At 34.7% G+C, this 21,114-nt stretch overlaps 1 protein-coding gene across 1 annotated transcript; it reads left to right on the top strand.

Annotated features, from left to right (window-relative positions):
• Window positions 1-1,265: 1,265 nt before the first annotated feature.
• Window positions 1,266-18,314, top strand: LOC117322441 (protein SLG1-like). Its single transcript, XM_033877357.1, has 4 exons — window positions 1,266-1,368; window positions 12,930-13,060; window positions 15,203-15,338; window positions 16,929-18,314. Exons 1-4 carry the CDS (start codon window positions 1,308-1,310, stop codon window positions 17,354-17,356), a joined length of 756 nt encoding a protein of 251 aa, XP_033733248.1. The 5' UTR covers window positions 1,266-1,307; the 3' UTR covers window positions 17,357-18,314.
• The last annotated feature ends 2,800 nt before the right edge of the window (window positions 18,315-21,114 follow it).

Genomic DNA, 21,114 nt, shown 5'->3' on the forward strand with positions numbered 1-21,114 from the left:
GCTCTCTATCTCAATCTCCCTGACAAGCTCTCTATCTCAATCTCCCTGACAAGCTCTCTATCTCAATCACCCTGACAAGCTCTCCCTCTCAATCACACTGACAAGCTCTCTATCTCAATCACCCTGACAAGCTCTCTATCTCAATCACCCTGACAATCTCTCCCTCTCAATCACCCTGACAAGCTCTCTATCTCAATCACCCTGACAAGCTCTCTATCTCAATCTCCCTGACAAGCTCTCTATCTCAATCTCCCTGACCAGCTCTCTATCTCAATCACCCTGACAAGCTCTCTATCTCAATCTCCCTGACAAGCTCTCTATATCAATCACCCTGACCAGCACTCCATCGCAATCACCCTGACAAGCTCTCTATCTCAATCACCCTGACAAGCTCTCTATCTCAATCACCCTGACAAGCTCTCCACCTCAATCCCCCTGACCAGCTATCTATCCCAGTCTCCCTGACAAGCTCTCTATCTCAATCCCCCTGACCAGCACTCCATCGCAATCACCCTGACAAGCTCTCTATCTCAATCACCTTGACAAGCTCTCCACCTCAATCCCCCTGACCAGCTATCTATCCCAGTCTCCCTGACAAGCTCTCTATCTCAATCCCCCTGATCAGCTCTCTATCTGAGTCTCCCTGACAAGCTCTCTATCTCAATCACCCTGACAAGCTCTCTATCTCAATCACCCTGACAAGCTCTCTATCTCAATCTCCCTGACCAGTTCTCCATAGCTGTCTCCCTGTCTAGAAAGCAACTAAAACTGACAAAACAGTGATGATATACTTTTTCAATCGAAACCTAGCAGACGACGGAGTCGTGGCGGCGGTAAACGATTGACTAAATAAAGCTGACGAAACAGTGGAAAACATTGATTTAAGTTGCAAAATGTCCAGTATCGTCAAGTATGAGATAGAGGGGAAAAGTGATATTACAACACAAATAACCATGAAAAAAAAATCGGACTATAGGTCGAAAAACTCCATGGCGTTTATAGAACAGTGCAAATGTGTACAGTTGATTAGTGTAAGATAATGCACACACTAGTTATTGATACTTTCCTTAAACCTCAAATGTCCTATCTCTCATCAAGTATTTAAATATACCTTAGCTTACCCTAGTACCATTCCGGTCTACATTGAACGGGGTACCGGGCGAGGTTCCTAAAATCAATAATCCATGTGGCGTAACAGCTCACGTGACATCACTGATTTATCACGTCGTAATAGTATCATTTCTCTGTCGAGTCACTTTTTCATTCCGCGCCATTTAAGCCACAGGCGGTCTGAGGAAACTACCATAATGACGTTATCACATACTGCTGTTTGCTGGATCTTTGTCTTTGCAGCCTGTGTACAAGGAGGTGAGTTCATTCAACATTCAAATCACATTCATTTCATACACATAGTGCATGATTGTCATACACATCAATTTTGTGACATGCAACGAAAAAAAGTTTGGCGCATAATGGCCTGTTTCGAACTAACGGTGACCATTTTCAAAATACATGTAGAATAATTTAAAAAAAAAAATACAATTCCTTAAATCTATTATTTGCAAAAAAAATAGTTCGTTAATTGCATTGGATATTTCATTATATGATCATAAAATTGAACCATCGGACTGTTTACAACTTTCGAGGGGATTTTCCCCGCATTCAAATCATGTTTTTGACATAGAACGCATCAGATGATCAACTTTTGCAATATTTTATTCTATGTACCAAAAGACTACTAAAATCCCATTCTTAAAAAGTGGTCCTCCGATGCGCTGGTATAGAATAATCTAAATAGTCCGCATAGATCATGTGATAAAAACCAGCGCTAAGCATCCAAAAGGTTACAAGTAGTTCGAATCACCAAGATATATCTTTCATATTTATTTATGTTTCTTAATACCATTTATTTTTTCTTGATCGTATCTGAAAGATATTTTCAACATTAAAATGACTAGTTAATATAAAGTATTTAGTAAGAGATAGATATGTTGGGATAGAAAAAGTTCACTTGATTAAAATAATTGTACAATAACCGATTTACTCCGTATCGTTCAAAGCGAAATGTAAATAAAGTACAACGACACTGCAGACATGTGACAGACATGTGACAGACATGGAAGTGAAGTGCAAAATTCCTATTTAATATGTCAATTTTACTTTATTTCCTATGATATTTATTGACTACATATACGAAAGATTGCCAAAAGTCAAAATCCACTCAAACAACCATACTGGATCTCGACATTTTGGTCATTTGCATCACTGAGAATCCTGGCAGGACGATACAATTGTATAATGTCCCTAACATCACAGACGAGTCCTAGAAGGACGAAACAGCTGTATGGTGTCCCAAACATCACTGACGAGTCCTAGAGGGACGAAACAGTTGTATAATGTCCCTAACGCCGGTAAAGAGTCCTAGAAGGACGACACAGTTGTATGATGTCCCAAACAATACCAAGAGTCCTAGAATGACAAAACAGCTGTAAGACATTCCTGATATTACCGAGAGTCCTAGAATGGCAAAACAGCTGTATGATGTAAATGGGAATTGTATTGTACAAGAACTGCAAAACAATTCCAACCAACTTTTCAACATTAATAATTCTCGTTGGCCAAGATGGACGCGAGCGAGGGGTTTTGTGTAGGAGGAAACCGGAGAATCAGGCAGGTGACCCCATAATTGTTCACGTCTGATCGAGGAATCGAACCCCGGTCTAGAAGGTAAAAGACAAGTGTGTGACCAATGTGCAACCAGGCCACTAAATAGCCACAATCCCGTTTCAGACGAGAGATGGGGTTGTAAACAAATAATGATGATATTACAGTTATAGATTGTAAAACTTCAGAATTTGTAGTCGGATAATGGTACACGCCTGGTCCGAAATTGGTGTTTTGGGCAATAGTTTGGCCTCGGTAAAATCTTTTTATATATATTCTTCGAATATTAAATATTACTTAATAAAAAGATTTGTTTTTCTTAGACGATGTGTGATTGATGCAACTTTTGCTACCTTTACGGTTTCTTTGTTGATAAAGGATTTTGAGAATAGTTTTATTGAAAATGGTGTTACTAGCAACGACTTTGAAAAAATGAGTCTGCTTCTATTTCTCCGAAGATCTAGTTTTGTTACCTAAACAAAATAAAATGACTTGGTTCACATAAATCTACTGGAAATTATTTAGTTTTACCTTGATCTTGTCAACAACCTTTATCAAATACACAGCTGTTTAGAACGTTATACCATTGATTTAGACTATGGAAATCTGCTAATTGTTTCTTAACGGAGGCATATGATAACCGAAAAACAAAGGTAAAATATTAAATAGATTTCGGAGAAATAATATTTTTTTTTATAATAACTTACAATAAATCAATAATATTAATATACCTATGTGTAATTATTGTGACTGATTTCGGCCATATCGCACTGCTGCATTGGCGCCCCCGCCGAGCGAAGAACATAAGCCATACAAATTTTGTCGAATTATTGATTTAATGTATAGATATAATCTTATCCAACTTGTTGATAAGCCTACTCATTTTACTGAACACTCATCGTCTCTTCTAGATATACTTTTGACAAATGATTTAAATGTTATTAAGAAAGTTGTTGTCGGCGAATCGTTTTTATCAGCTGATACGAGATACCACTGTCCCATCTACACATATTTAGATATTTGCCGTAATACTTTGAATATTAACATTGAAAGACATATTTGGTTATATAAAAATGGTGATTATAAAAGGTTTTGTGATAGCTTGAATTATATTGACTGGAGTGGCCCACTTGAAAATTTAACCGTTGATGAATTCGCTATCTTTTTTAATTCAAAATTTTTAGAAATAGCAAAAAAATGTATTCCTAATAAAACCGTTTTAATAAGACATAGTGAGCCACCATGGATACATAATGAAGCAAGAAAAACTAATAAGGGTTCGAAAAAGATTACATCGGAAAGCTAAAAACACACAAAGTCCATATCATTGGCAGCAATTTAAACATGCAAGAAATAAATGTATAGATGCTATAAGGAAAGCAAAAAGTGAATATGTTTTAAAGTTAACGGGTAAAATAAAAATTATGTCTACTTCGACACGAGACTGGTGGAAATTAATTAATACTTTTACAAAGTTTTCAACAAAACAATTTCGTATACCTACATTATTACATAACGATATAAACTATGGGGATGATAAACAAAAGGCAGATATTTTTTATAATTACTTTATAAGCCAGTCTACAATTGATGACTCCCATGTAACACTTCCGCGTAATATAGTTACTCCAGAAAATAAACTGGAAAACATTTTCATATCTGAACAAGATGTTAAAGATGCAATATGTATGTTAGATACTTCTAAAGCATCAGGTCCTGATAGTATCAGTCCTAAAATAATTAAAGAAGCAAAAACTAATTCAATAATTTCAATTCTTTCTAAGTTTTTTAATAAAGCTATCGATTTTGGTATATATCCTTCTATATGGCTTTCCATAAAGCAAATGTCACGCCAGTCTTTAAGAAAGGCAATAAATGTATTGTATCAAATTACAGACCTATATCTTTGATAAGTATCGTAGGTAAACTAATGGAAAGGTGTATTTTTAAACATATTTATAATTTCTATAGAGATACAAATTGTTTTACAAAATGTCAGTCAGGATTTACACCAGGGGATTCTTCAAGTAACCAGTTATTAAGTATTACAGATGATATCGGGAGGGCTTTAGACGCGGGTAAAGAAATTATAGCTGTATTTTGTGACATTAGTAAAGCTTTCGATAGAGTTTGGCATAGGGGTCTTATACACAAACTACAAAAATCGGGTATCTATCACAACGATTTTTCTGGTTGTTGCGATGTTTTTGTCGAATGAATATATAATCCAAGATGGTCAGGTAGCAGTGTACAGTAAAAATGCCAAATTCTGAAAAATATGGCACACGCTTTAGATATGTAAACATTGCCAGTTAACCTTACATATAACCTCTAATAAAGTATATATATTTGAAATCTGTACAACATTTGCAATTTTAATAGAGCTCTGAAGGATAAGTAAACTGATATTTTCTGTGATTTTTAGAGCTGTGAATACCATGGTAACAGCTTAAAAAATTCTCAAAAATTGCAAAATATTATGATATTTGACCCAAAATGGCACAATTCTCTACACAATTTTTTTTCTGAAACCTATTTAAAATTAAATATCTCTATCCCAAAGACAGAATTAATCTTGTTTGGACATATGTTGTAAATTAAGTTTTTCCGCTATCTTACCTTTTCTGTGGGCTTCCATTTTGCGCTGTAGGCGAAACTAAATTTCCTGTGTAAACACACGTTCGGAAGATCCGGATATTTAAAATCCGGAACCAATTTATTGACTTTTGTTTTAATAAATGTGAAGCCTGTATGTACTACTTCATACTGGATATACCAATTATAGTGTACATTTATTTTTTCATTTTTTATACATATCATAATACAGGAGTTATTTGCTTAACAAAAAAATTGCCCATGGCCAGGCTGTCTTACTGTGGTGTGCTACCTCAGGTACGGTCCAAAATATAGTATTTATTAAAGGAATGAGTCGGCAGGCGATTTCCGGAATGTCCGTAAATCGACCCGTGTAGTCCGAACTCTAGGTTCTAATTCATTTTTACAGCATATAGTACATGGTATTTAACGTAAAGTTATAAAAGTGATTGACAGCCTTGACAGGTATCAGTTAACTATATATAATTGCTCAGCTGGTCATATGTCGGACAGGTGAGATATTCACGTTAATTATCCTTTGTCCGAGGCTAAGGTGTCATACTGGCAGACCAGTTACTTAATCCGGTAACAATGAGTAAAAGGAATTAGATGTATTCATGTCAAAAGATAGAAACTTGTAGCCTCTGGTAGAGATATAATTAATAGCTTGCTTTTAAAGTACAAATTGTCACATTGTGTAACAAAATTACGAAAGTTTGTAAGTGGAAATACATAATAATAACTTCGTTGGAATGTCCAATTTATGAAATAAGATATTAAACAAATGTTCGAAAATAGCACTATTATCATAAATCCTTCTGGCTTCGAAAATGAGACGTCCTCGTCGAAAAAAAACGAAGTTCACTAGAAATACACGATATTTGAGTCCGCTCCGTTGTTGAAACGCTGTGCAGTATTCCAATAACCACTGCGACGTCCCGGATGTCCATTTTGATTTGATTGCGCACGCTGTTTTGCGTTACAAGGTGCAGCGTTGTTCTGGCGATTCTTAGTCGAAATACTTTTGATTACCGTTGCTGATGGGACGCGATGTATTGTTACTGGAGCTGCAGTTGATGTAAATGTATTGTTTCTAAGTCGTGTTAATTCGCTTTTCAGTTGGAGAATTTCAGATGATAATTTTTCATTTTTTACTCGCAAAGTCTCGTAGCTTTCTCTTTCCTGATTTAAGTCGTGTTCCAGAATGTTGATACGTAAGTTCTTTGATGTTAATATGTGTTCCATCCGCTGTTTAAACTTGATAGTTTCACATTGAGTTTCAAATTTTTCACATTCCAGCTCGTTACACTTTTTTAGAAAGAATTACCAGGTCTGATTGTAATTTCCGTTTTTGTGTCCTTGTCGCAATTAGGCAGATTTTGTTGTTGTCAGTTTTAATCACATTAATCATTTCTTCATTTTCTACCGTATTGAATGGGAATGTTGACATTACCTGTTTTCTTTCACGGAAATTTCTGAGTCGTGCAGAATCTCGCCGCCGTTTTGATGCAGATTTGGTCTTTTTCTGTGGTGTTGCCGGAAGCACAGACTCGCTGTCCGAAGATTTGTTCGGAACAGGACGTAGGGACGATTGTGGACGCGGTTTGGTCCAAGGGGAAGATCCTGTAGTACTGACGGCTGCAGTATAGTGTCTGGTCCGACCGAAACACATCCTAGAAAAATGACCTATGTTTCCACACCGGAAACAGTAACATTCATTGCCAGGACAAAACATCGCATGATTTCGATTGAATTGGCCGCCGCATCTATAGCATGACGACATCCTGGTTAGTTACTGTTATAAAACGTTATTCTGGAGTTCCAAAATATGGCGAACACAGTTTTGGTTGGATTCCAGTCCGTATGATTCTGGCGATTTTCTTGTTGTGGGGAATCTTGCTTAGCAGTGATGAGGTCCAGGGATCTTGTGCGTAACTTGACTTACACGTGGCAAGCTACTCCGAATTCTCACACCAATCTATCACAACGATTTTTCTGGTTGTTGCGGTGTTTTTGTCGAATGAATATATAATCCAAGATGGTCAGGTACGGTCCAAAATATAGTATTTATTAAAGGAATGAGTCGGCAGGCGATTTCCGGAATGTCCGTAAATCGACCCATGTAGTCCGAACTCTAGGTTCTAATTCATTTTTACAGCATATAGTACATGGTATTTAACGTAAAGTTATAAAAGTGATTGACAGCCTTGACAGGTATCAGTTAATTATATATAATTGCTCAGCTGGTCATATGTCGGACAGGTGAGATATTCACGTTAATTATCCTTTGTCCGAGGCTAAGGTGTCATACTGGCAGACCAGTTACTTAATCCGGTAACAATGAGTAAAAGGAATTAGATGTATTCATGTCAAAAGATAGAAACTTGTAGCCTCTGGTAGAGATATAATTAATAGCTTGCTTTTAAAGTACAAATTGTCACATTGTGTAACAAAATTACGAAAGTTTGTAAGTGGAAATACATAATAATAACTTCGTTGGAATGTCCAATTTATGAAATAAGATATTAAACAAATGTTCGAAAATAGCACTATTAACATAAATCCTTTATGATATATCTCTGGGAAAAAACACTTTTATGGGGTAATGATGTTTATACAAAGCAGAAAAACGAGGAAATATTTTTATCAGTACAAAAATGTATTCATCTAAGTAAACGCTTTAGTTTTTTTTTTTTTTCTTCACTTTCTTTATTTTTCCAAGTTCACATATATAAACACATTGCTACAAGAAACAAAACATGTCTATGTGATTAATTCTTACTTCTGCTTACATATATACTTTTACTGTCTAGTACAAAATATATTTTCAATCTTACTTAATATTATTAATTATTAACTAGATCCAGTGCTGTGCTGATAGAAATCCATCTTTCTCTTATTCGGTTCGCCTTTTTCTCGGGAATGAAATATCACACTTTGTTTTTCAATTTGTTTATAGTACATAAAAATTGACCGGATCCCTTCAATAGATGGGATAATATTTTTACATCTGCAGGAATAAATATACTTTTTCACAAGTAAAATACAAAAATTAATAACATCAAATTGAGAGTCATTATTACAACCTAACAGGACTGAAGTATAATTCATATCAAACAATATATTTAAATTAGTTATAAATCTATTTTTTATGAATTCCCATAGAACACGAACATAAGGGCATTCCCAGAAAAGGTGTTCAATTGTTTCTCTATTAGCCATACAAAAAGTACATAGTTCACTTTCAACAATTTTCATTTTCATTAATCTAGAATTTGTATAAATAATTCTATGAAGCAACCTAAATTGAAAAGTCCTTATGTTTGTATCATCTGACAACAAAAAAACTGACTTAAATATCAGTTTCCAATCTTCCAAATTAAATACAGTTCCTAACTTTCTATTCCATTTTTCTACGACTTTGTTTGGAAATTCCTGCTGTTCACCGATAAGAAGATTATAAAAATGTTTAGCCACTTTTTCGTTAGACTTAAGCGAAGTAATTAAATTGCCTTCAATATTATTTAGTTTTCTACCATTATTAATAATATTTTGTTTCCAGTTCCTTGGAATAGCAGAGAGTAGCCCTTGAAAGGTTATAATATTAGTATTTATATTATACTTCCGCTGGAATTCTTCAAAAGATAGAAATTCACCAGTCTCATTTAATAAGTCATTAATGAAAAACACATTGTTCTTTATCCATTTATAGTATATAACATGTTTATTATTTACAAGAATTTTATTGTTTAACCACAATGGTTGAGATAATTGGTCATTCGGGGTTGTGGGAGGTACACGTGTCAAGGAAGCCCATATCTGAATGTAAACGCTTTAGTTAATATTTATGTTTTGTATGGTATCGTATACATATTTGTACTTCGTACTGTAGGGTAAATTTATATATCCACGGTCATACAATATAATGGTGTCAAGAATCATCTATAATCAATTTTATTCAACACATGTACTTACAAAATTATGTAAAATGTTACATTTGTACTTCGTACTAAAAGGTAACTCATTTATCTATAGTCTAACAATACAATGGCGTCATAAATCATGTCTGTCAATTATATTCACCACATGTATATTTATATAACTATGTAAAATGTTATTTTGTTCTTAGTTATCAAAATTAAGGTGTCCTAGTTCCGAAGATGTATTTGCTTTTCTGTGTGATTGGGAAAGGAATTAATATAAGCTTTAAGCTTGTTTTCCCATCCCATTTGCAATTTTCTGTATATGTAATGTTATTTTGTCTTGTTGAATAAAATAATGTTTAAACTAAATTTTGTCGCCATGTCGCATTTGCGAGGTACATTTGTCGCATTGGCGGGGTACGACAGTGCGCTAAGTGAAGAAGGAGAGTGACAAATGCGACTAAAGAACCCTTTCAATGCGCAGGGCGACATAATTTTCATGTCGCACTATCGCGTAATTTTGTCGCATGCCCTGTTCATTTTGTCGCATGGCGCGCTCTCGCTCTTCGGATGGCGCATTTAATAAAATGAATGAACGAAATTAATGAATAAGTCATTTAATATTAGGTCGCGTAAACGTGCGGGTCGAAGGTAAAAAGCTGTCAGATCCACATCATATGTTAAAAATCAAAAACTAAATAAAAATCTAGACGTTCAACGCATGGTTACCATAAAACAGGCCCAAGGTTTCTCTAAAACCAATTTCACAGTATCCAACCGTGTAAACTTATCAGCCGCGACATGCTTTCTTAATAGACGAAAGAGAATTAATTAATGCGTGATAATACATTATTAAACATGAAACAGTCTTCATATCTATAAAGATAAACTACGAATGAAAAAATTCATACGGAAATACATTATATATCACTCAGCCTCAATATATCTATGTTTATTTATAATGGTTTGTGTTGCATGAAGTAACAATGGCTGTGCTCCAGAGCGTTATAAAGTATAGCACATTGAATACCTTACCCTACTACAATCTGCCGTACTCTGCGAACTTTATAACACACTGAAACACAGCCACCGTGACATTAAAAATACCTTACCCTACCACACGGTGTCATACTATACGAACTTTATAACATTCTGTAACACAGCCACCGTGACATTAACAATATCTTACCCTACTACAATGTGCCGTACTCTACGAACTTTATTACACTGTGTAACACAGCCCCCATAACATCAACAATACCTTACTCTACTACAATGTGCCGTACACTATTAACATTATAACACACTGTAACACAGCCATCATAACATTATAACACTCTGTAACACAGCCACCGTGACATTATAACACTCTGTAACACAGCCATCATAACATTATAACACTCTGTAACACAGCCACCGTGACATTATAACACTCTGTAACACAGCCACCATAACATTATAACACTCTGTAACACAGCCACTGTGACATTAACAACACCTTACCCTACTACAATGTGCCGTACACTATTAACATTATAACACACTGTAACACAGCCACCATAACATTAACAATACCTTACCCGACTACAATGTGCCGTACACTATTAACATTATAACACACTGTAACACAGCCACCATAACATTAACAATACCTTACCCGACTACAATGTGCCGTACACTATTAACATTATAACACACTGTAACACAGCCACCATAACATTAACAATACCTTACCCGACTACAATGTGCCGTACACTATTAACATTATAACACACTGTAACACAGCCACCATAACATTAACAATACCTTACCCGACTACAATGTGCCGTACACTATTAACTTTATAACACACTGTAACACAGCCACCATAACATTAACAATACCTTACCCGACTACAATGTGCCGTACACTATTAACTTTATAACACTCTGTAACACAGCCATCATTCTTTTGTCCAATTGAAAAAAAATGTAATCATCTTTAGGTTTCAATCCTGTAACATCCAGTTAGTGATTTAATATTTACCACTCCACGATATTACAACTACAACAAAAAACCGCATGGCCATGTAACGTGCTATGAATATGAAATATGAAATTGTTTGCAAGTTGAAAATTAGACTTGAACTAATTACGTCATTTTCGTAATTATATTATGCAAAATTTGGTCGGTGTCATAACAAAAAATATCACCTAAATAATTGATTTCTATGGCGGTACCAAAGAGACGCACGTTAAAAATAATAATAATTGATTTTCACTTGTATGTTGTCATTTAATTGTACCATCTGTACAAGTTAATCAAACCTATATATGAAAACAGAGTATACTAATTTTTCCTAGGTAAAACCCAGTGATGTAAAATTTAAAAAAAAGAATAGTATACAAAATATAGCAATCGCAGTTTCATACACAAACACAGACATGGTAGGTTTGATCTGAATTGAAAGCCAATTTATTACAATACACAGTATGACACATTCACTGATAATATATGATATACTACACCATTGTATCGCCAGCCTAATCAATACGCTATCCTCGAGGAAAGGTATGACATTTCAAATTAACCTGTCCAATAACAAACATCAAAAGCTGATACGTACAACCAATTTGATAATTCTCTATACGAATTCCAGTTTTTACCAGGTTACTGTACGAAAGCAGTCATTTGAGGAAACATTGGAGCAGTAAAGTGTAACGAAACGTTTTCAATAAACATCAATAAAAACGGTAATTCAAATGAATTTCAAATGAGACAACATATCAAACAGAAATAAGACATTTTGACGGTGATTTAATATTTAGTATTTCAAGTTATCCTTCAAGTACTTCTCAGGAAAACACAAATATACTTGGGTAAACCAGGAAAGTGTTTCTTTACATTTATATTTGAAAGTTTGCGACATTGAGTCAAATTTTCAGGGAAATTATTCCAGATAAATGGTACATTATATTTGAAAGAATTCAAATAGTGTTTGGGTAATACATATTTACTTGCAGTCGTTGATCTAGTTTTCTTACCATTCGTCAGGCAGCCATTTCGTTTTCTGTATTGCACTCAAAATCAAATGGGCACAATTAGGATGTCAAGGAAATCTACATGTGATCTTTCATAAAAATTCTTCCGGTACTTATAATATATCAAGCTCAAATGTAAGTCGACAAAACAATACATATCATAACCACACCAAATAAAACCAAACAATATCAAGACTAAACCAAACAAAACAATATGAAAACCAAACCGAACCAAACAATATTGAAACAACACCAACCAAATCAAGCAATATTAAATTCAAACCATACAGTGGTTTCAGGCCGTATAAGTTAACATCCAAAACCATATCCACTAGGTTTAAGGAAAACCCGATGAAGCGTTCAACTAGGGGAAATATTTTTGACTATCGTCTGATATTAAAGCCTTTGGACGTCTGCTTTGTTACCTGAATACCCTAAAACAATAAATATAGACAAATAGAAATTAGACCCAAAAGGCCCTCGTCTGATATATCTCAAACCGTTCCGTCGACAATCTCAATCTGAAAGACGCTTCATCACGAGCAATTGAATGCTTGTACGCGTTCGGATGTTCCACGCCGGTCAACAGTTTTACTTAATACTTAATTTAAACTTACACAGAGCAGTCGGTTAATAAAGCCCACTGTTAAATATTGTTTTGTGTGACATGTATCCTATTATGAAAGAATAAATGCAATGAGAGTTTCTTTTTTTCTATTTTAATCAGACTACATAGGGTGCTTTGTTGACAACCAAGACCGAATTTTGACGGCAGATACCTACAACAGCCCACATCTAACTACAGATCAATGTATACGGTGGTGTTTAGAGCGTGGTAATCTCCTGGCTGGAACGCAGGTAATCATACTTTTTTTTATTGAAGACGAGCATTGGTCTCTTATCAAAGTCAGTATGAGGTTTTGTGATAATTCTACTTCTTTATGAGATGTTACATTTTACGTAATGTATATAGGGACCGCTTAATTCTGGTGTCATTGTAAGCAACCCTGTCCACAAATTGACAATGAATGACGTCTTTTATTAATTTTTAGGAGTCTTGGTTTTATTGTTTTCTTGTTGGCCATTATTCCAAATTTTTTTAATTACGGTTTTACATTGTCTGCCGCCCGTGTTTACTCTAAAGTGTCATTGAACCGACAGACATATTTTAATTAATTTTTATTTTAAAATCTTAAATAGGAAAATTTTCTTAATATAGATATCAAAATGATGTAAATGATTAGGTACACTATTTATCTGTTATTTGGTTCACAGATAATTGATGTTGAAAATGAGTGATACTGAAAAATACTGTGTAAATAAAAAAACAAAGAATAAGTAGAAAATCCACAGAAAACTAGCTGATATGAATTGCTATTATATGCTGCAACAGTGCAGCTTCCCAAACCCGATGCCTCTCAAAACCGACCACCTGTTGATAGTGATAGAAATGGCAATGCACGGAATCGATCTTTCTTTATCATGATAATAAATAAAAACGTCTCTATACCGATCGCTCTGAATTCTGAATACCGAACCTAAAATGACATATACCTGACCAATCGATCTTGAAATCAACACTTGTGGCGATTGTTTTGACAAGCTTTGTCTTTGAACTCAAGCGTGTAGTACGTTCGACTAGAGGACCATTATGATTTAATTGTGTTCTTATGTCAAACAGCCAAGATGAAATTATGCAAATCACAATGCACCACCGAAGCGATACGGTCTGTTTACCATAAGAAAACAAGTGGAGCTAAAGAGCCGGAGTTTCGAATTTTATTTGCATAAGGCCATGAATGTGTTATTTTGCAGCGGACAAATTCGAACACTATTAGGGGATACTAGTAGATTAGGCTTAGTTCTTTAATGCAATATTGATGTCCTGGATACGGTTGGTAGGAACTGGTAAATGTTTTAGATTATGTTCTTATTTTCATTTGTTTAACGGTTCTAGTTTGCAATGAAATAAATAAACCCTTATCGAGCCCTATAAGCACAGAGTTGTAACAACAGGTCGGATGCAGGTCACGGTGACCGCATTCTGAATGTTTTTAATTGAAATGATATAATTAGGATACCGTACTTTGGGATATTTTGGATGTGGTTATGTTTTGGTTAATTTGGCGCCTGGGGTGAATGAACGAAAATTAAACACCAAAATTTCACGAAAAAAATCGTCGGAACAATATCCGGATTATAGCAACCGTCTTTCCTTTCATTTACTACATACCCATTACTAGCTTCCGCGATCTGTGTTGATGTGTGTTGGAATATTGCTTTTTGATCAAAACGCGTAAATAAAGGTATGTTTTCATCTAAATGTGTAAAAAAAATCAGTCACGTTGTTTTCATATTGATTGTTGTATTAGCTGTGTTCAAGGACAAGTCGCGTCCCGATCGATCGATTAACTTGTGTACAAAGCGAAGACTGTTTTCCTGTGCAACCAGGTAAGACGAAATACAAAAGACTTTCGTAGCGTAATGAACAAACATATCAATTACATAACTACAGGTAAGTGCCAAAATTTAATAAACATGATGGTAAACGCGAAAATTTGACGCACCAATATTTAACCACCCTATTTTAGCAAAAAACGCCAAATTAAGGCCAAAATTTCCAAAAGTACGGTATACATTTACAATCGGTATAATAACTTATTTGATTAGTTTGATTTTTATAAATTCTGCATTCTATTCATTCATTAACTTCGATATCATTATCAATGCTTCAAAGATACAACCCATGATCCTATCAATAATTATCCCCGAATCATATCGTATTCCCATCGGCCAAAATGGATCCCATCTCCAAACCGAACTCTCCCTAAACCGGCCATAATATTCAGGTACCGAGTATGATATGTCTAGAGAAGTTGCACTCTACACATGTATTTATGATCAATTAATCCTATTTGAGATACGCGATCTTGTGTTATTATGTAATAAATAGCTAAAGATATTCGATATTTTTAATGTATATGTCCCTTGTTTTCACAGTATAAGTCACACTGTTTTTGTGGAGATGACATTGACATGACTAAGTTGACCGATGGCGATGACTGTAATATGCCCTGTAGTGGAGATGGAAACGAGATTTGTGGCGGCTTTTGGAGGATGTCCGTGTACAAGACAGGTACTATATATTGATTACTAAGAAGGATTGATTTAGTTCAAAGTTAGCCAAATAATCAGGCATTTTGTTAAGATTGGTAACTTTTAATTAATTCTAGTTTCCGCTGCAATGTGTAATGCCATTTTCCAAAAGAGTTTTCTTCGATCACACATTGTTTTTATATATAATATTTCTTTTATGGTTGCTTAATTTTTGTAAGGTTAATTTGAATAATATTTCATTCTGGAATATTTTGTAGCATCTAATTATTTTAATTCAATAATTTGGTTCAATCTCAAAATGAAAGATTAGATACAAAAAAAGGAAGATAGATGGTAGATGTACATGCGTTCATGTGGTGGTGCACATTCAAGAAAAATCAGGATTATACATATGTAAAAAAAGGGAAAGGTGTACGACGATAATTGTTCTTCTGGAGTGGTAAAATGTATTACAGTGTGTAATTTTACATTTTAAAACCGCCTAACATTCTGGGCATTTTAGCTTTTAATGTTACTTCCCATCACTCATATAACTTAATGTTGAAAAGTACTAGACACTAATGTATGTTATAGAGTATACTCCCGGTACTCTTCATTCGAACCTAAAGATCTTCAAAAAGCCTTGTTTGAGTTTTGGCCTCAGAGCCGCATGTTTCATTTTCGTTTTGGATGGCTAAACATACAAATTCCCACATGGGGTTCAACTTAACGTAATACCGACTTTACAACAATCATTTTTTCAGCGTGTCTTAGACTCCGCTCCGCACTATCAGGGTGATATAGTAACCATCTTACAAGTTATATCTCACACAGATCGTTAGATGATTTTTTGTATCTTTGTCGAACACTTGGCAAACTTTTTATGTCGAGATGGTTTGTTACTTTGTCAAAAGGGCTCCTCAACTCTATTAATGTCATTAGGGTCAAAACGTGTGAGTAAAATGGGAAAAAGCAAAGTTATATTAAACACACGAAACATGTAAAAAATATAGATATATATTGGTACTCTCACGCATAGTTTAAAATGAATGAAAAGATGGATAGTTACTTAAGCCTTGTGAGACAGACCGACAGCTTTAAGATAGTTCAAAATGTGGTTGATGTTAACAATTTCGGAAATTACTTTTAGACTTGCCATGTTTTTATCAAAACTTGGCTTTTTGCAGGTAGCAGATCAATGCAATCTGAAAAAAGTGTTTAAAGGTAAATGGTTCAGTGCACGCGATGCACTTCGGCTGGTCCTCAGTCTTCATTAAGAAGGAGTGCGTTATATATGTATGGCCGTCCTAAGACCAGCAAGAACAACCTTGTCTCGGCGATTGTCTCTGTAGGAGGGAAACCATTAACTGATATTTGCTTAAATCGAGTATAATATATTGTCGACTCACTGACTCCATACATTTTGCCACTGTGATTATAAAACATTTATTTAGATGAAAAACGTTAGTGATGTAAGGAAGCCAAGAGTTGATAAATTACATTAAATATTACTTTTTACCAAAATTATGATACATAGCAAGGAATGGTGCAGTGTTGTTTGACTGGAATCCGCATATGGCGTTTTGAAACAAACGAGATCAAATCTTGTCTGATATCATTGTCGTTACAGAAATCCAAACGACTACAGTCTTCACAGCAACAGTTTCAGGGAGACACACAACCAACGCAGATATAGGAACAACACAGATAGAAACCCAAACGACAGTTGTCAATATTGAATCACCCACCACGACAAATGCGTATAAAGCCTGTACTTGTAAATGTTACAAGACTTACTGGAACAATTCCAAGCGGCTGACGACAAAAGAGAAATTGCAATTACGATCTGAACTACAGACAAAGCTTGCGGTTATGAAAAATTCAACGTCTATGTTCAAACGAAAGTTGATAAGCGAGTATGATTCGCGTCCAAGTAGCATCACAATGGGATGTTTTGCTATTGTCATCCTATCGTTGATTGTTGGTATGATTATTATACCTGATGTAATCAATTTGATCAGCTACGTACACAGATGGCGCCGTTGTCACCAAAAATAAAGTGAAGGACACACAAACATGCACGAATGGCATCAACAGCATCACACTCCTTCTGATGATTCATTTCAAAAAGTGCAGACAAGGAAACATCTGTTGATGTCCAATTGGCATAAACAGCATCAAACTCCCTCTGAATGAATAAAATATAATGATTAATTTTAAAATCTATCCATATTATTAAATGTTTGGAAATTTATAATCAGAAGTATTCGAACCCTAGATATTTGTATCCAAACGACATTAAATACGTGGCCTCAGACTGCCCTGTTGGCCCTGTGGACATATGTTAACATACACGTCTTGCTGTCTAATTATATAAATATCTTTAGCATTTCGTCTTCAGATCACGGTAGACATGGATAATATAATTCACGTCGTTTCTAGTTTAAATTCTTTGTACATAGTTTGCAAATACATGTAACTTATAATATGTAGTGAACTAGGAAATAGACAAGTTTTATATGTTATGTGTTCAAAGTTACCTAGAGTAGTTAAAGCTATACGCTATAGTCAGCCAAATCTATGCGAGTTGCTTCCCTGAGATTAGTTGTTAATTAACCCGTTTTAGGTTTACGACCTTCATTTGTTGTCTATGTCAAATAACCAAACGGTAGCACCTAAAAATCAGACATGGATATGTTGCACACGGTCCGTGGAACCAGTGGTCAGTGCCTAGGGCTTTAATTAGAAATGACGTTATAGGGGTTTAGAGACGCCCATATTTCGGGTTAAAGGTAAGGATTGGTCAATTGACCACGTCGTCAATTTATACATATTAATTAACTCTCAGGGGATATAAAAAGACTTGCGTGTTTTGCATAAGCAGTTCTCCAGTAGTTTTCAGTCTAAACGGACTTAGTGCCGTTTGGATGTACATATTTAGGATGTAAATATGTAGACTTAGATTTGTTTAAATGTGTGTGAACTGTTAAGTGTGAATGCGCCGGCGATAGTGTGGAAGATGGATGAAACTTCATTGGATTATATTGTACCTTCGGGATTTTCCTGTGGATTAATAAATAAAAGTAAACTTTATATCCTGTGTTGAATTATGTTTATCGCACCACAACCATTCCAAAAAAAGGAACTTTCACGTCCCATGTTTATGGAGAGCGGACGTTACATATATACATATATTATAAACACGAATATGAAGCCAATACAGAAGACAACAGGTTCGTCAGTCCAACGCACAGAAAGTAATATATAATTTGAATTTTGAAAGAAACTATAACGGCGACCAAATTCAGATCTTACCTCTGGTTATTTGTTGGTGCGTCGTACACATATTAAACAGTGACTTTCCCATTGACAATGCTATTTAAGAGCAAACATATAAGTGTGGGGGAATATAGCCAATTAAACATAAAGACTGATTTTTCAGTGATCAGCTTTATGAGACTTATTTGATTTGAACAAATAAAATCTGTTTTATTTCCATTAAAAACACCATGATCAACTATATAGTAAATATTATCAATCTAATTAAAATATTGATGGTCATTCGCACTACGTTACATGAACATCTAACAGCATCCCATAAGGGGTCACGTCGGGGTGACATTTTGGGTTAACCAATCAAATAACTACTTACAGTATCTTGGAAGAATTAGCATGACTAGAGTCCATAGCTTGCATAATCTGTCAATTTGTTTCAAGTCATTTTGTTCCCCAAAGCATATAGCTATATAATGCTGTGACGAAATGTTTGCTTCGAGGACATCCACAAATTAACAATTCGCCCTGAAAGTGGAATATACAAATCTCAAAGGTCATCAGAACGTGACCCCTTATGGGATGTTGTTAGATGTTCATGTAACAAAGTGAGATTAACCATTTAGATTTTAATTAGATCGTAAATATTATATAATTTTACGGTATTAAGTTTAAGGTTATTTAACATCATTTTATCTTATTGCTATTTAGTTTGTTTATCTAGGCTATCACAATTCCGTTTAAATTTTAAAATAATCAAATCTGGAGAATGAAAATTTTGCAACGTCATTTGAAACATTTTTGTCGTTTCTGTCCTTTTTAATATTGATGAATGTGCATACATATGAGATTTGTTGTTGTTGATGATGATTGGAATGTATGCTCTGGAGTATAATACAAGGAAAATAAAGGTTCTGAAATAAATTAAGGGAAGAAAAATCTATACAATCGTATTTTGTTTTGTAATTAGCTTATGCTACATTTTTGGCACTTTCAAATGTTCACAAAAGCAATTGTAAAATTCATAGAAATGAGAGAAAATGAATGCTTGTTAGAAAAGATATACTAAAGGGAAATGAATCAAAGGTTGTTTTATAGCTGTCGCCATACCATGATTCTTAAGAGGCGGCTATATTTAGGATATTTAGTTTTCTTCTTTCTCTAGAGATTTTCATTCTAACGTCTCCCTTGTTGCTGCCTAATTCAGACATTTGAGTTGGGCGTTCATCCATATGTAAGGGATGCTATGGGTTCAGTGCCCTGGCGTAGCATAATTAAGACACTGAAGTAGCACTTGCTGCTCTCAGCTGACCATTTGGAACTGACAAACGATTCACAAAGTGGCATATCCAGCCAAACCTCCAACATGGTATTTCAGGGACATGACGCTTTAATAAGACCCTTAGCTCAGCCCGATACGTTCTTCGACTGTTTCGTTGGGGTGTGTAGGCGCGGAGGCGATTGTCATTCTAACCATCGACTCCTATGCGTGGACCAAAACCCAAGATGAAAATGGATAAAAAGAAATCTGACATGTTAAAAACACACGGAGTCATATGCCTTACGATTTGGTAGAAATCTATTGTTGTCTATTAAAAAATAAAGTTTGCGGCTTGGGTGTGTTGCTTTGCTCACTAGTATACATTTTCGTTTATTCGAAAAGGCTTTTAACCATTAATCAACATCTAAATAAAACAGTGTGTTAGTGGAGATGGATTTCTACTCAATTATTGAAATTCGTGCATATATAAATTATTGTGTTCAATTAACGTTGGTTATTTCGGATTTTTAACAATGGCCAATTTCAGTTTGTGTTTTAGAAGGCTTTGAATTATTAAGATGCACTATGCCATTTGTACAGATGCTATATTTTTTTAATGTACTGAACGAACTTGATGGTCTCGGAATAATAACATTTTCCACCACGCACATGGCACGGTTGGATACCGTTAATCGGGATGTGTTGGTGTCGGGTTAATTTTGGTGTCTTTTCGTCAAAACAAAATGTTGTTTTTTTTTCATTTATTTTGGTGTTTCCATCATCCCTGTGTCAAATTTTGGTGTATTCCGATGCTGATATATATCCCCATATTCATATACATTGTCTATATTATAGCCAATACAAGTATAATTAAACCAATTAATTGTTACATGTCAGCTGATTGGAATAAAAAGATTACAAAAAGGTTCGGGGAAACCGCGAACTTGCGTATGTATAATACACAAACTCAGCAGTTGGAGTGCGGATTTGTTACTAGAAATATCACACTTAGTAAAATATTATGGATTTTATTTCAATCATTTAAATAGTCATTTATTAGAATTTAAACTTCTTATAAAATACTTATCTTAATTTTTAATTCCTGTTTACTCCATTATGTATCAGCTATTAATAGGCCAATGTTTTAAATCCTCGAGCACTTCAATATCAGTCGTAAATTAGTCAAAAAGATACATAGAAAAATATGGTGAATGCTATATTATATAGCTAACTCTTAAACATTGTCCTTAACTCAATACTCATATTCTATATTTAAACAAAT

The sequence above is a fragment of the Pecten maximus genome, chromosome 2, assembly GCF_902652985.1.
Source record: "Pecten maximus chromosome 2, xPecMax1.1, whole genome shotgun sequence".
Taxonomy (NCBI): domain Eukaryota; kingdom Metazoa; phylum Mollusca; class Bivalvia; order Pectinida; family Pectinidae; genus Pecten; species Pecten maximus.

Coding starts and splice junctions, on each gene's coding strand:
- LOC117322441 (XM_033877357.1), top strand. CDS start 1,308: ATGACGTTATCACATACTGCTGTTTGCTGGATCTTTGTCTTTGCAGCC. Junction 1,369..12,929: donor TGCAGCCTGTGTACAAGGAG/GTGAGTTCATTC, acceptor TATTTTAATCAG/ACTACATAGGGTGCTTTGTT. Junction 15,339..16,928: donor GATGTCCGTGTACAAGACAG/GTACTATATATT, acceptor TTGTCGTTACAG/AAATCCAAACGACTACAGTC.